General features: G+C 33.8%; 1 protein-coding gene across 1 annotated transcript; it reads right to left on the bottom strand.

Moving 5' to 3' along the window:
* Positions 1-2,986: 2,986 nt before the first annotated feature.
* LOC112279764 (uncharacterized) lies at positions 2,987-8,072 on the bottom strand. Its single transcript, XM_073532941.1, has 8 exons — positions 6,861-8,072; positions 6,063-6,196; positions 5,804-5,901; positions 5,085-5,668; positions 4,579-4,979; positions 4,170-4,335; positions 3,769-3,853; positions 2,987-3,548 (listed from the first exon to the last, which is right to left on the bottom strand). Exons 1-5 carry the CDS (start codon positions 7,084-7,086, stop codon positions 4,609-4,611), a joined length of 1,413 nt encoding a protein of 470 aa, XP_073389042.1. The 5' UTR covers positions 7,087-8,072; the 3' UTR covers positions 2,987-3,548; positions 3,769-3,853; positions 4,170-4,335; positions 4,579-4,608.
* Positions 8,073-14,390: the final 6,318 nt, after the last annotated feature.

Genomic DNA, 14,390 nt, shown 5'->3' with positions numbered 1-14,390 from the left:
CGTATAAGAAGCATATATGAAACATAAAAAATTGCAGGAATTTGATTAGCAAACTCTGAATATGTAGATATCCCAAAATACTCATTTGTAATGGAATGGACCAAATCCTCACATCACAAGGACCTACCATTTCGAAAAATTGATTAAATTTTTAGTTTAACATGAGCATTGATTTAAAGAGTTATTGACAACCCAAAAGAATATATATATATATATATATATACACACACATATTACTCGCTCAAGAAAAGTTTATCTGCTTGCGTGGATGATACTTGCTAATGTAACAAAATGGCATGACGTCAACAGCACAGTAAATGAGGAGGTAAGGAGTAACGGACATTGCCGCCACAATTAACGGAGGTGCAGCTCAAGGTTGAAGAATATTTAAGGATTGAAACGTACAACAGTGGCAGTCAAGAATTAACACAGTGCATAGGCTAGTCTCGGGCAGTAGCTTCACATAGAAGAATAGTGTTGGGCCGAAGGCCATGGGATTTTCACTGAGTTAATAAACATAACTCATTTTACAAGGTGGTGTCTTGTGCTTGCTTGTAATCCTGAAAGCACAAATAACAACACACAATTTTTTCTTTTTACCATCAGCCATCTTCCTATGAAATATTTGAGATTTGAAAACTCTATCATTTACATCCTTTAAACTACAACGCTTATGATTGCCATGAGTGGATGTCCTCATGCTTATGCAATTGATAAAATGCTCAATTTAATGTTACATTGATCCAATGCTTAACTTTTACAACTATATATATATATATATATATGCAGGAATATTTTATTTTATTCTGACTATTTTTATTGAGCTCCAGAAACTTAATGATTATTTAAAATCTGTGTATAAAACAATTTTATTCATAAAAGGAGGTGAAATATGACATTAATTTTTATTTTGACCTTTTCATCCACTGATTGGTAAGAATATGCAACAAGGTGATTAAAAAAAGGCGTTATAGAAATATATATATATATATATATATATATATATCATTTATGTTTTATCTATATTAACTTAAAACAAAATTGAAAATTAAATTTAATCAAATATTATTATCCATATCTTTTTGAGTAAATTTATGATATTTCATCCTTGTGAATAGAAAAATATACATACATATTCTTTTATATTTACATGCAACACAATTAAGCCAATCTTACAATATGGAAGAATTATTTATTTATATGTCTAGTTTCATAAGTTCCAGTGAATCATGGTCTTACAAATCTGACCCAATTAATATTTAATACAGATTTTTTGCAAAAAGGAGTTTTAAATGTTGATGATAAACACATTTTATATTAAATAAAAATGAGTGAAAATATTTGTACAATGAAAAAAAAAAACAAATTGATAGTGGTTTGTAAAATGGTTTTTTCAAGAAGATTGTAAAAATTACAAGTAATATACAAAATATAAAAATTTTGAAATAATAAATTGTTTAATTGGATATAAAAGAGTGATCTTCTTTAATATGTTTTGAGGTTAAAAAAAAGAAATGTAACTTTAAATATTTCTTTGAAAAGGCTGTTGTAAAAATTTGTTACAAAAAGTTTTATTATGGATATATATTTGAGGCAAATTTCAATGGTGTCCAAGGTGCAAAAAAAAGAGTATTACATAACTCAACTAAACACTTGGAGGAATCCTATTTTTAAAAGAAAGGCTAGCTTGAACAAATTGTATTAATAAAAAATCTCTTTTTATAGTTATATACATCTGTGTATTTTGTGTATCTATCTATCTATCTATCTATCTATCTATCTATATATTATTGAGATTGAATTTTTACAATAATATTTTAAATTTTTATTTTTTAATAATAATAGCATAAATTTGGAAGAGATTTTTGAGTGATAAGATTAGCTTAGAATTTTTGGAATGTTGTAAGTTTTTACTTTTTGAGATGAAAACAATGAGGTTTTTGAAGATAGAAGAAAAGAAAAAATTGATGAAAATAGATTTTTGTAATAAAGTAGTTTAGGTTGATAATAGTTTAAAGTTACTTTAAAATTTTAAAGTTGAGATTATATAGTCCAAGAATTTTTTTTATCTATTTCTTTTTAATTATTCTCTTGAATTAAGTATTGCAATAAAATATTCAAATATATATATGTATATATATATATAGTTCTAATTATTTTAGATGTATTTTAAAATCCAAGTTATTTTTTTATTTATTAAAAAATTGATTTTTAAGTTTTCTTCAAAATATTCAATTAAAAGTGGACAAAGATATAATCCATATCTTATAGATTAGTAGTAATGCTTTAAGGAAATTATAGACCTTTGTGATATAACTTCAGTTTAGATATATATATATATATATATATATAATTATAATTTATTATTGATTTAATCTTTAAATTACTAAATAGTTAAAAGATAGTCAAGTATTTTAACTTTTTTTCAATTGAAAGTTAGTATTTATTTGCTATTAAACAAATAAAATAAAATAAAATAAAATTTAGCCTCTTCCTATTATTGTAAATAAATATTTTTTTGCTAGAACAAATGAATTATTGTAGTATAGGATTTCTCTATAAAAAATAGAAAGAAGCACATAATCTTAAAAACATGCAAGGATGATTTTAAAATTCTTTTGAGAGTACTTAATGTGACCTCTTGGCATAAAGTAGATTTTGAAGATCAAGTAGTTAGGTAGGTTCATGAAGAAATGTTCAATTGCAAAGTCCATTTAATATAATAGCCAAACATTTCAAATGGTCTTTTCAATATATCAAACTTTCAATCAACATCCAAACATGGTTATCTGGAAAAACCCATCAGTCAAGGTTTTTCATAAACGGCTTTCTTCACAAATATATATATATATATATATATATTTATTAATGACGTTTTTCTTATTAAAAAAAACGCTTTCTTCTGCAAGACCCACATATTTTGATACAACAATCCATGCTCTTTGCCTAAGAAAAATCACTGGAAACCATATTGGCAGAAATGCATTTTCCTCATTGATTTTGGAACTCTTGCTCACATTAGATACACTTCAACTTATCAGCAGAAAGATGGGTGCACTGCCGCTGTGCAGATTGCTTCAATGTGAAAGTTGCAGCTTTGTATTACAATTGACTGTCAGCAAGAGAGACCTGGTCTTCGAGTAAGATTGTGTTCCAAACTCGCTAGTTAACACATAGTTGGTCCTGACTGGATACCCATTCTTCCGAACTACAGGTTGACTCACTGCAGATCTACTGCTCGACTGGAGCAAAACCACGCATCAAAGCCGTGATTTGAATGCGTTGAAAAACAAAAATGCGTACTGTTTTGATGCACGCGAACTCCTTTGCTCAACACACTAAAGGGCAAACAAGCAAAGCTTAGTTTACCCTGCAACCAAAGCGGCTACATCCCTCCATGCATAAGCTTTCCGAGGAAACGAGAGCTCATATTGTGGGGAATTTTACAACCTCAGTAGAGAAAATTCTTCTGAATGAAGAATAGGGGCGATGATTAGTTGCTTTTTCAGTCCACGAAAGTTCCGAAGCTGGTAGGAGTTGTCTTCGAGCTGCAAGAATATGGAGAAAGAAGTTTTTGGTTTGAGTACAATCCCGATTGAGAGATGAATGTTGAGTTCCGGTGCAGCTACTGCAATGGAAGCCCAACAACATGATGCATCACACATTCCTTCAGAACTTGGTTTTGCAGAGGATTTTGCCACATAATTTGCTCGATTTCCAGCTTCTATCACAGTGCAGAGAAGAGGACTTATTAACCATTTCACTTACCGGAGCAGGGAGTGGACCAAATTGCTCGTTGACGAAATCTATCAGGCACGACACTGGAGCGCGCCGGCCCATCTCCCAATTCGTGCTGCAATCAAATAGAACCAGATGCTGCCATCAGAAAGCATGTAATCATCCATCAGCCAGTGACCAGTTGCTCACCCATAAAACGTTGACATGAATGCTGAAAAGCTTCAAACTCGGAAGGTTTTGATCTCTATTGGTCCTAGTGAGAATTTTCCTTGAAGTGACATGTGGGTAACGGCATCCACAACCGGTCCTTGTGTGGTTTGCGTGCAACATTTCGCAACCAATATCCATGCTGAGTCGTCGAAGGAATCTAATTTCACTCTGGCAACGAAGTATTCTGTTGTCCGATTGTAACTAATGACCCTTCAACGTACCAAGAGGAAGCTGCAACCAGTGGTCTAGTGGCCGGATGGCCACATGTTAAAGGGGCCGTTGTGAAAGAATAACAGGACGTATGCTGGCTTTCGGAAGGTGATTCTCAACAGCTCCTTCTTGAAACAAAAGTGAAATTGCTCTAATCGCTACTAAAGAGAGTCTAGTCTTCCTGCGATGAAGTGACATGTTTTTGTCAAAATCAGAACGCCTACATGTTAATCGAAACCATATTCTAACGGTTTTCAACCACAATAACATGCTCTTATACGCCAACTGCTCGAAACCTGAGTCTTACTGTTGGCTTCATTTTTTGTCACAATTAGTAATCTGGAAAGGACATGCTCAGAAGTGAAACATGAGAATGTTGCGACAAAGAGCAGAGAAAGCAGAGATGATTTTGATTGGTACTTGCCTACAATAGTTGGAGGGACCAGGAAACTAATCGGAGTCCACCATGTCATTGTAGTTTAGACCTGTTGATACAGGGACTCTTTTACGCACGGCGGCTCGGAAGTTGTTCATGGAGTTGTTGGAGATCAATGTAATTGTACTGCTTTGGAACTGCTGAGGCCGCAGTCTCGCGCTTTGGCTGCGATCAGCCCAATGCACAAGGGCCCAAAGCACGTCCATGCTCAACTTGTCCGGCCGGAAGTGTTTCCGACCATTGTTAAAGGATGCTTGGGTTTGCAACGTCGCAGTTAGTGACTGCCGGCCCATTTTGCTTTGTCCAAATTCGGGGGCTACATTCAACTGTCCGTTCAACATCCAAGTGTGGCTTCCCAAGTGATTGGGATTATTGTTCTGTTCATCTGCGAACACAGTGTCCATCAGTGGGATCCAAATTTTCTCCTTCCTAAACTATAAGTCGCAAACGAAGAAATGAAACGTAGAATTCAATATTGATAAAAACTCACTTCTGGGCGTTATTGTCTCCTGGTCGAAACGAAACTCGGCTCTAGGGGTCAGGAGCCCTTGCTGCTGGTCATACACATTGATCCGGTCTAGCTCAGTCACATTGATCCGATCATCTTCTTTCAACCACTTGTGAACAGCTGGTTTGCGCAAGGGATTGTTCATGTAACCAATATCACCAGATTCTAGAACTGGCCCACGCAGAAGGTTGTACAGATTTGGGGGTTGCTTCTGGGGAGAAGCGCGAATCGTAAGAAACATAGGATGGTCCATGGAATCACCAACACTTGATGCGGACAGCGGATCGCCTTCATGGAAGCTAAATTCTCCAACACTCGACTCTCCACCGAGTTCGAATGATATGGACGACATGGACGACGCGCCACGGTAGGAGGCATTGGAGCTCACGGATGTCTTGGATAGGTGACCAGCTTGCGAAGATCCCTTGGCTGTGGTAGGTGCCATGGGCGGAAGCTTGTTGCTCATTTCAAAGGACCGTATAGTCTCCACTCCGCCATTGCTGCGCAATCGGGAGACGAAACAAGTGAGGTTTTCGCCGAAGTATTTCCTGTCTTTCTTCATGTGCCTGCATAGAATCAGATTTAAGAAACGACGCCAGACTGCTATTTCCTTCAAGAAAGCACAACAATGGCAAACCCCACAAATGATTTAAAGGATGAATATCCCACAAGTCGAGCATATTAGGAAATCGATCACCCACTTGTCCAGTACGACGTGGTAGGCGCCTATGGACTTGGCTTCGTCAATTGCAATCACTTTAGGATTGTTTCCTGCTTTCACATTGACATCCAGGTTCACCTGCATTGTTTAAAGCAGCTTTTGTTAGGATATAGAACTTAATATTCAAAACAATCCAGAGCAGGTTCTGTAACCGAAGTGACCATCCCAGTGAAAAGGCTTCAGGCAATAGTGCGGATCTTCACTGAAAGAAATGAGAGTTGTATGATCAGGTTTCACACCCCTGCTCTCTGACACCACTCTTTCATGTGAGCCGTTCTCCAGATGGCCTCCTTCTTGGTGGCGATCTCAAACTGGAGCTCCATTATGTTTGGACTGGTCCGAGTCGATTGATCAACTCGTATCATGAACCCCACTGCCACACAAAAAACTTGCGGTTAATGAAACTCCTGAAGAACCTAAACACTGAATGCATCTACTTGTGCGAAGCTAGAGGTCGCGAAATAATACATTTCCAGATTCTGTGAAGGACCACAGCACTTTCAAATACAAGGCTTATTGCTGCGGCACAAACTCACGCCCGAATTAGTTCTGCAGGGGAATCGTTTAGTTATATCTTGGATGCTGGTAGCGCATAAATTGTTTGTGTGGGGGAAACACGGTTAATTCAAATACTGTATCTATGTAGTAGCAAAATGACTACCAAAGTGCTCCAAAGATTTCAGCACTTGTCTGTGTGTCTAACTCTTACTTATTCTGCTTCATGTGAGCTTCTCAAAATCTGTTAAAACATGTGACTATGTTCAATTTCTAGGTTTGTATTTTACAACACCGTCAACGTCGCGACAGAAGTCTCACTAGCCGTGACCCAGCTTTCAAAAATTAGTCGTTCATAATTTTAACTTCACAGTCTATACAAGTAGCAAACATATCCTCTGACGATTGGCATACCTGTCGGTCGTCCGTCAAGGGCAAATTTTACCCAGCTACTGCCGTGACAATAATTATTTTTAAAATTTACAAAGTGAATTAGCTATGGCAGATCGTGCTTGGCCACATGTGGCAGCACAGAAACTTACTGGTATTTGCAATGTGAGTGATAATCCCCAGAATTTTGACGCTGTCACCCCTTCGAGCTACATCCGCAAGCGTCCAGTAAATAGCAGCTGGAGTCACGCCCTTATTAACATCCAGGACGACGAGAACGGATCCCTGCTGGACCCCGATGGGCCTCGGAACTGAAGGCTCGCCAATAATCCTCTGTCCCGAGCTCTGAAAACTAATCAAACCCTCCAGTGACGCCATGTTGGTAAGCGAAGCTTTCAATGATCAAGGGTGTAACCAAACACTGAACTTCCTGTACAGACTTGTAGTGTTCCAATTTCCTTGAGCTCTAGAACGACATGGCCACAACTTCGCAGCTGAAAGTTTGACAAACGTCGATAGTGAGTCTCTGGACCCGCTCCTAAAGCTCGTACGGCATCGAAAAAAGAGCTGACAAGATGGTCAGTTTGGTCTCAGCATTGTTTCAGGTGTCGGCCGAGTGTCCCAGCAGTGATCACAATCACTGAACCACTGAGCAAACTTCAGTCTCTTCAATAAGCCTGAAGATTGTCAGTACATTCTGCACGTTGGGTTCTTAATGAAACTGTCGATCGCAAAACAGAATAATCAGCGGTGATAGAACTAGCCACGAACAAATCTCGCCGTGGCAACTTTGATCACTGAACAGAGTGTGTGCAATGTTTCTGAGAGATCCTCGCAACTCACAGGAAATAAACAGAACCAGTCAACTTCACGCACGTCCATATCACTCACAATCCAGAAATGCATCGGAAGACTCACGATTACCAGTCGCTATCAACCAATCTCTCCCCCTGAGCTGCAAACTCTTACACCTCGTTACGAATCTCGTAATACAAAAGATGACAAAATGCAGCTGAATCGCCAACTCGACACAGAACAGCAAAAAAAAAAGGGGGGCAAAAAACTACGACAAAGGCAAGCGAATCTCTTAGCTAGTAGCAGCACAACACTACACAACCATCCGACATCCCGATCAGCGACGCAATAACCGACACGGCTACGCCGATGAGCCCAGAATGAAACCTGAACCAGCACCGAGTGATGAATATGGGCACACGGGGAGAGCTGCGCTATTCATTCATTCACTCATTCACGCACGCACGCACGCACACACGCACCCTCCGCGGAGAGCTAAACACACGTCGCGGTGAATAATTAGAGGGGCTGCCATTGCGGCGAGACGCAGCGCCTCGACAGCACCACGCAGCCTTGAGGAATGCTGGAGCCGCTCATGGGCCTTGGTGCCGCGATTAGGAACGCCAGCCCCGCGCCTCATCTGCAAGAGAGACCCCGACGAATCTTTGGTGGGATATCTCTAGATTCTTTAATTTGCGACGTAAGATCCCCCTCGTCTGCAGTGGGCCTCGTGTTGCCTTATAATCTTATGTTCCCAAAGAACTTTGTGATTTTTTTATTTTTTTATTTTTACAACCATTTTACTTCTATGGGAACATAAGATTATTTGATTTTTTGTAAACATGAATAAAATGGTTATGAAAAAAAGACAAATGCTAAGAAAGTTAGTAGTTGATAATATTACTAAACATTGCTTCAATATTTAACATTTTTTAGCAGTATTTTTATGAATAGAATATAATAATGGTAAAATTATGGCATATCTGTAGCATAAGCAAGCATATGGATCTTTCTGAAATACAATTATTTTGAAACTAAATAAAAGAGTATTTTATTTTATTTTCCTTTTAATTTTTTCATATTTGGAATGAAAAATTACCAACATTTTAGTTTTTGAATTAATTAACTAAAAATACTACTTACTCAATAAAGATATTTTGTGCAAAGAATAATTAATAAAACTTTACAAAGAATATTTTATTAATTTTTTAATTAATTATTTTATGGATTACCTTCAAAAACCTATAAATAGATTTAAATATTATAAAGGAAAATTATATTTTTAATCAATATATATTTTTTTAAATAAGATTTTCTCTTTGTTTTCTGTTTTTTAAAATCACTCAAGCCTAAAAATTTACTAGAGCAAAAATTTCTTAATATTGATATCTTACAAGGTAATAACATGAATTTTTAAAACTATAAATTACAAGACATGATCATAATGGGTACAATATGGCATGTTAATCAACTATACTAGTTAACCTAATATTTATTCTTATTTTTCATTCAAAATCCTTAACCAAACTCATTCTTTAGAATATGCCATATCAAAAAAAAAAAAAAAAAAAAAAATCTCTTTAAAATACGAAAAAAGAAAAAGAAAAAAGAAAAAGAAAACAATCCAATGTTTAAAAATATTTTACCTTCAAATTTGAAAAAGGATTTAAATTAGATTAAATTTCTATAATTAAACAACAATCCCATAATTGTGAAAGCACTAAATATTGAATGTATACTAACATGTCTTATTCAAATATGAATGATATATATCAACTTTAACATGATAAAGTACATGAATCATCCACTATCAACAGTTACACTTTTTCTATTCCAACAATGATACAGATTCAAGCTACACATCTAAAATCGATCAAAGAAGAAAAATTGAGAACGTCAAATTTTCATTAAATAAACTCGATTATTATTATTATTATTATTATTGTTATTATTTTTTGTATCAAATAGACATCAGCAGAAGGTGTAAGGAAGATAATGTACTAAGAGTATCTTTTAAAAACGCCACAAACAATACAAGTTCGACTTCTAAGAATTCAGCTAAAAAATCCATCTTCAAAAATACAAAAATAAAATAATCAGAGTTGTTAGATTTTTACAGAATATCAAGCTTTGATTTGCCTAAATGGTGATTGATCAGTCCCTCCTCCATCAAAGATTATTCTTGGGAGCAAAATACTCCCAAAGTATCAAGGATTGGGATCTGCTTCTTTTCTTCAACATAATCACCACAAAAGCCTCAAGATGTCTTTCAAAGAGAGGAATAGGTAGATGTGCACATCTTTTTTCATAAATTCTCAAATCCCTCGAACTATGGACCCAAACTCTTTTTTTTGGGTCCATTCTTCGAGGGATTTGAGAATATTTAGCCAGCTGGCTAGAATTCTTAAGAATATTTCGATTGCAAATCAAGTTCAACTGAAAAATCTACTGGGATCAAACTTACTTGAAGAACAACCTGAATATTAGTAAGGAATCTGTGATTATGATTGGTGAGACACATGAGTAGTGCAAAGGCCGTGGTTGGTTTTTATACAACCATACTTCATCAAACGTTTTCAAACACAGAAAGAAATAAATTTGATACAAAAAAATAGGAAATGTAGTAGGTGTTGAAAATCTTTCGCATGTCACAGTATGTTGTTTTGAACCCCTCTCTGTGTATGTATGGGCATACATATATATATATATATATATATATTATACACACACATGCACACACACAAGAAGAGCTATGAAAGGCTTTTGGCACAAGTATCCGATTCTCCTGAAGGGTTTCTACTTGGGTTGCAATGTTGCTCAATAGTCGACAAAAATGCTATGTCTTGCTTTTTGTAGCCATATCAAAAATGATGGCGCAAAAATTGAAAACACTATTTCAAAGACAATCATTCTCATTGAAATGACATTTTTCAAACTGACAAAACCAACAAGAACCATAGCCTTGTCTCCACTCCAAGTCACTGCGAGAAAGCCACAGACTGAATCTCTCTACCTCGGCGACTAAATTTGGCCAGATCCGCCAGTCGACATCGTCTTCCAACGTCCCTGATGTGCTCATTTAGAGTTGCTCAGGCAGCTTGCTAATCGTGGCCTTCGTTTTTCTTCGATAAGCCTGCCCTCAGAGACACAGACTTCATTCACCAACTCTGGAGCTCCCGTCGAAGTACAAGCGGGACGAGACTGTTTTTGAAGCCCAGTGCAAGTTTATTCGATCGTGTTATTATTGAACTCAGGCTCAAAAATAGCAAAGCAACTCAGCTGGATGGCTGCCTGGAAAAAGGAGTCTATGCGAGAGTTTCCAGCTGGGTTTAACTATTAAAATGCCTCTGTAGCAGGAGGATCGATCGCAATGTTCCACCATCCTAGTTACGGTGGGTTTAAAAATGTGCTCAGGTGAGACGGTTGTTGCGGTTGTGATTCTTTAAGCTGAAAGGGAGAGAGACAAACCGCAACCTTTCTTAAAAAGGGAAGTTTGCTCAGTGAATAGAACTTTAATTGGCTCTCGGGAATGGATAGTTTCACTGTGCCGAAGTTAAATATTGTGCCACTGGGTTTCCCTGATTTAACTACACTTGTGGAGGCTAAAGAAGCAACTTTTTGACGGTTGCAGATTGGGCTATTTTTCACAGGCCTTGTTGTCACGAGCTAATATAGGTGGCTGAAGATCTATCAGTTAATGGCAGTTAATAAGACTTCATAGACGGCCACTCGATTTCTTGCATTATCTAAGCAGCCAACTAGCCTCAACTAGAATATCTGGAGAATCGTGCATTAGCCAGTTAGTTCTGGTTTGAAATCACCCATGCTCCCGCTCCTGTTTACCCAAAAAACTGGCTCACATCCAAGTTTCACAATCCCAACCTTCAAAACAGGGATTCGAACCTCAGAGTTGTAATGTTTTTTTATTCTTACTGTGTGAGAAGCTGTGCCGAACACGCATCACTGGACATAAGCATAGGAACCCGAGACTAACAAGCAGAGCATGTCTGCAAGTCCGCCCTGGTTTTGTAGCGACAAAACAATAACCAGTTTAGTATTCGCTCATGTTTCAACTTCGATCCGGTGAGACATCATTGAACCAATTCGAAGGGAACAAATATGCAATTGGATATCCGTGCAATTGGATAAGTTGCCCTTTGAGTTTGTTCTTCGACGTACAAGAGGTACGAGTCCTTTTTGTGAAGAAAAGACCCAATTCAGGCTCCACATGCTGCACGAGGAAGCGAGAGAGACGATGAGAAAGACGACGAGAAAGATGAGGTAGTTTGCGAGGCCGACAACTGATCCACATGGCTCCCTCAGGTTTCGCTGCATGAACCTGGTTTGTAAATGCTTGTCTAACTGACCACATCATTTGTCTCTATTTACATATTTGCACTTAAAAAACCACTCCCTCACACACATACAAAAAAATATATATATATATATATGTGTGTGTGTGTGTGTGTGTGTTTGTGAGAAAGAGATACTACTCATTCTCACTCACTATGTAATTGATTATTTCATGTTAAGATTCAGAACGAGAATAATATTGTGTGGATGCAAAAAATGGTGTATGCAGGGTAGCCAAATATTAACAGGAGATGAACTTGACACTCCGATGGAATTAAAAACATGGGGAAGTTACATTAAGATTTAATGTTTTTCATTCTAATATGTGAAAATATACATACAGAAATAAGGTTATTGTGCTTGTGAAAAATAGTGCTTTTCTAATATGTTTTTTGGTAGTATTTTGGGACCGATCCTGTAACTTTTAGTATCAACTTTTTAGTGTTCGCCAAGTCTTTTGAATGGCCTTCATCTTTTTTGTAACATGCCTAGTAAAAAAAAATAACAGTGACATTTATTTTTTTATAATTTTGAATATTAATTTTTATTAAACAAATGATATAATATTAAATGTGTTGATAAAATGTATGAAAACTCTTATATTTTAATGCCACAGGCCAAGTAAGCTGATTTTAAACATTTGAAAACTAATACTTTATGAAAAAAATTATAAAACAAAAGATATGCCATAATTACAAAAAGTACTAAAACATTTAAGTTACATCTTTAATTTTTATTGCAAAAATAGATGATATTATAATACAAAAAATAAATCAATACACTATGCATAATAGAATTCGTAATTTATTTTTTAGAATATCCAACAAAAATATAAATACAATCTTTAATATATGATTTTTACCAATAAAGATATGTGTTATGTGAAAAATACAATACTTATATATCTAAAATATGTAATAATGTAATTTATACATATAAATCTTTAAAGAAATTTTTTAGAAACAATGATGGATATTTTATTTTGAAAAAAAAACTATAAATATTTCTTAAACTACCAATAATTTAAAAAATAAATTTATAAATAAAAAATAATACAATTATATAGTAAATAATAATTTTAAATTTAATTGAGGTTTAATTTCAATAAAAAAATTAGTTCATATAAATAAATGATAATAAATACTTGAATTATTATATTAAAAAATAAAAAATTCAACACATAACTTAAATTAATATTTAAAAAAAAATTCAGATTTTCTTAAAGTCAAAATGTTCTCAGATTAAGAAAATTTTACATAACAATTAGTAATTGAGTGTACTTATACAAAGTACATATAAAAGCATGATTAAATTTGTTAAAAAGTTTATTAAGTAATTTGACAAAATTTAGATTGATTTCAAAAGTTGGCATTTAAAAAATAAGTGTTACCTATAATTACTATAAAAAATGCTTAAGCATTTAAAAAGTTATAAAATATTTTTTAAAATTTTTTTTCAATTATATGTATATATATTGAATTATAGAAAAATTTATTTATTTTTAGTATGTTATAATATTTTTATTTTTATTTTATATTTAATTTTAAAAATTAAATTTATATAAATAAAGAATAGTTATTTTAACTTTAAAAATATTAAAATTTAGATGATGTATAATATGATATTTTTATCTTTTATATATAAATTAAAGAATTTATTTTGTTGATTTGATATAAAAAGAAAAATAAGAGATTTCTTTTTCTTATTGTTGTTATTATTTAATTATATAGAAGTTGTTAAAATTAAGTAGAAATAAATTAAGTAGATATTAAATTTTTAAAAAATATTAAATATATATATTTTTTATATAAAGTAGAAATACACATACACTTTGTGGCTATAATAGTGATTTTAAGAAATTTTACATTCTTAGGAAGCTAATATGAAGATATCAATTAAAAAATTAGGCTATATATTTGGTAGTTGAGAAACACCTTCTACAAGGCCTACTCACTAGTATAGATAATATATATAGAAGAAAAAATATGACTATTCTTAGACATATTCATATTATTTTATATATATTTTCATCTTAGTTTAAGAATTTGGTTTTTTTTAATCTTATCTTCTTAATTTTGATTTATTTTGATTCTAATTTTGATTTTTAGATGTATATGCAACTATCATTTTTTTACAAGTCTTTTTAGATTTACATCTTTAATGGTTTGACAAGACTATTACTTACAATATTAGAATTTTATCTTTTTTTAACTTAAAAAAACATGTGTGTATATATAATCAAAGATAATAAAGTATTTTAGGAGTTATTTATTATCTTTTCTATAACTAATATTATTCTTATATTTTTATTATTTCTATTATTTTATATTAGTATATTTTTATATTTATATTAGTAATAGAATAAATAAAATTAAAATTAAAAAATACCAAAATATACATTATAATAATAAATATAAAAAACCATTTCTATAATCCATTAATTTTATTTATAACTACAATTTGTATTACAAATAATAAACTAAGAAGTTCTAAAGATGAGAAAATTTCTTCATTAAATATATTATATTAAGTAA

This window comes from Physcomitrium patens, chromosome 3, assembly GCF_059467195.1.
Source record: "Physcomitrium patens ecotype Gransden chromosome 3, ASM5946719v1, whole genome shotgun sequence".
In the NCBI taxonomy this organism is placed as follows: domain Eukaryota; kingdom Viridiplantae; phylum Streptophyta; class Bryopsida; order Funariales; family Funariaceae; genus Physcomitrium; species Physcomitrium patens.
The sequence above is the reverse complement of the archived record's forward strand: the minus strand, read 5'-3'. Positions and strand labels throughout refer to the sequence as shown.

Excerpts from the sequence above, each read along its gene's own strand:
- LOC112279764 (XM_073532941.1), bottom strand. The coding sequence starts at position 7,086 with ATGGCGTCACTGGAGGGTTTGATTAGTTTTCAGAGCTCGGGACAGAGG. Across the intron at positions 6,197-6,860 it reads CACTCACATTGCAAATACCA|TGGGGTTCATGATACGAGTT; the intron begins GTAAGTTTCTGT and ends TTTGTGTGGCAG. Across the intron at positions 4,980-5,084 it reads GGAGACAATAACGCCCAGAA|ATGAACAGAACAATAATCCC; the intron begins GTGAGTTTTTAT and ends CTGTGTTCGCAG.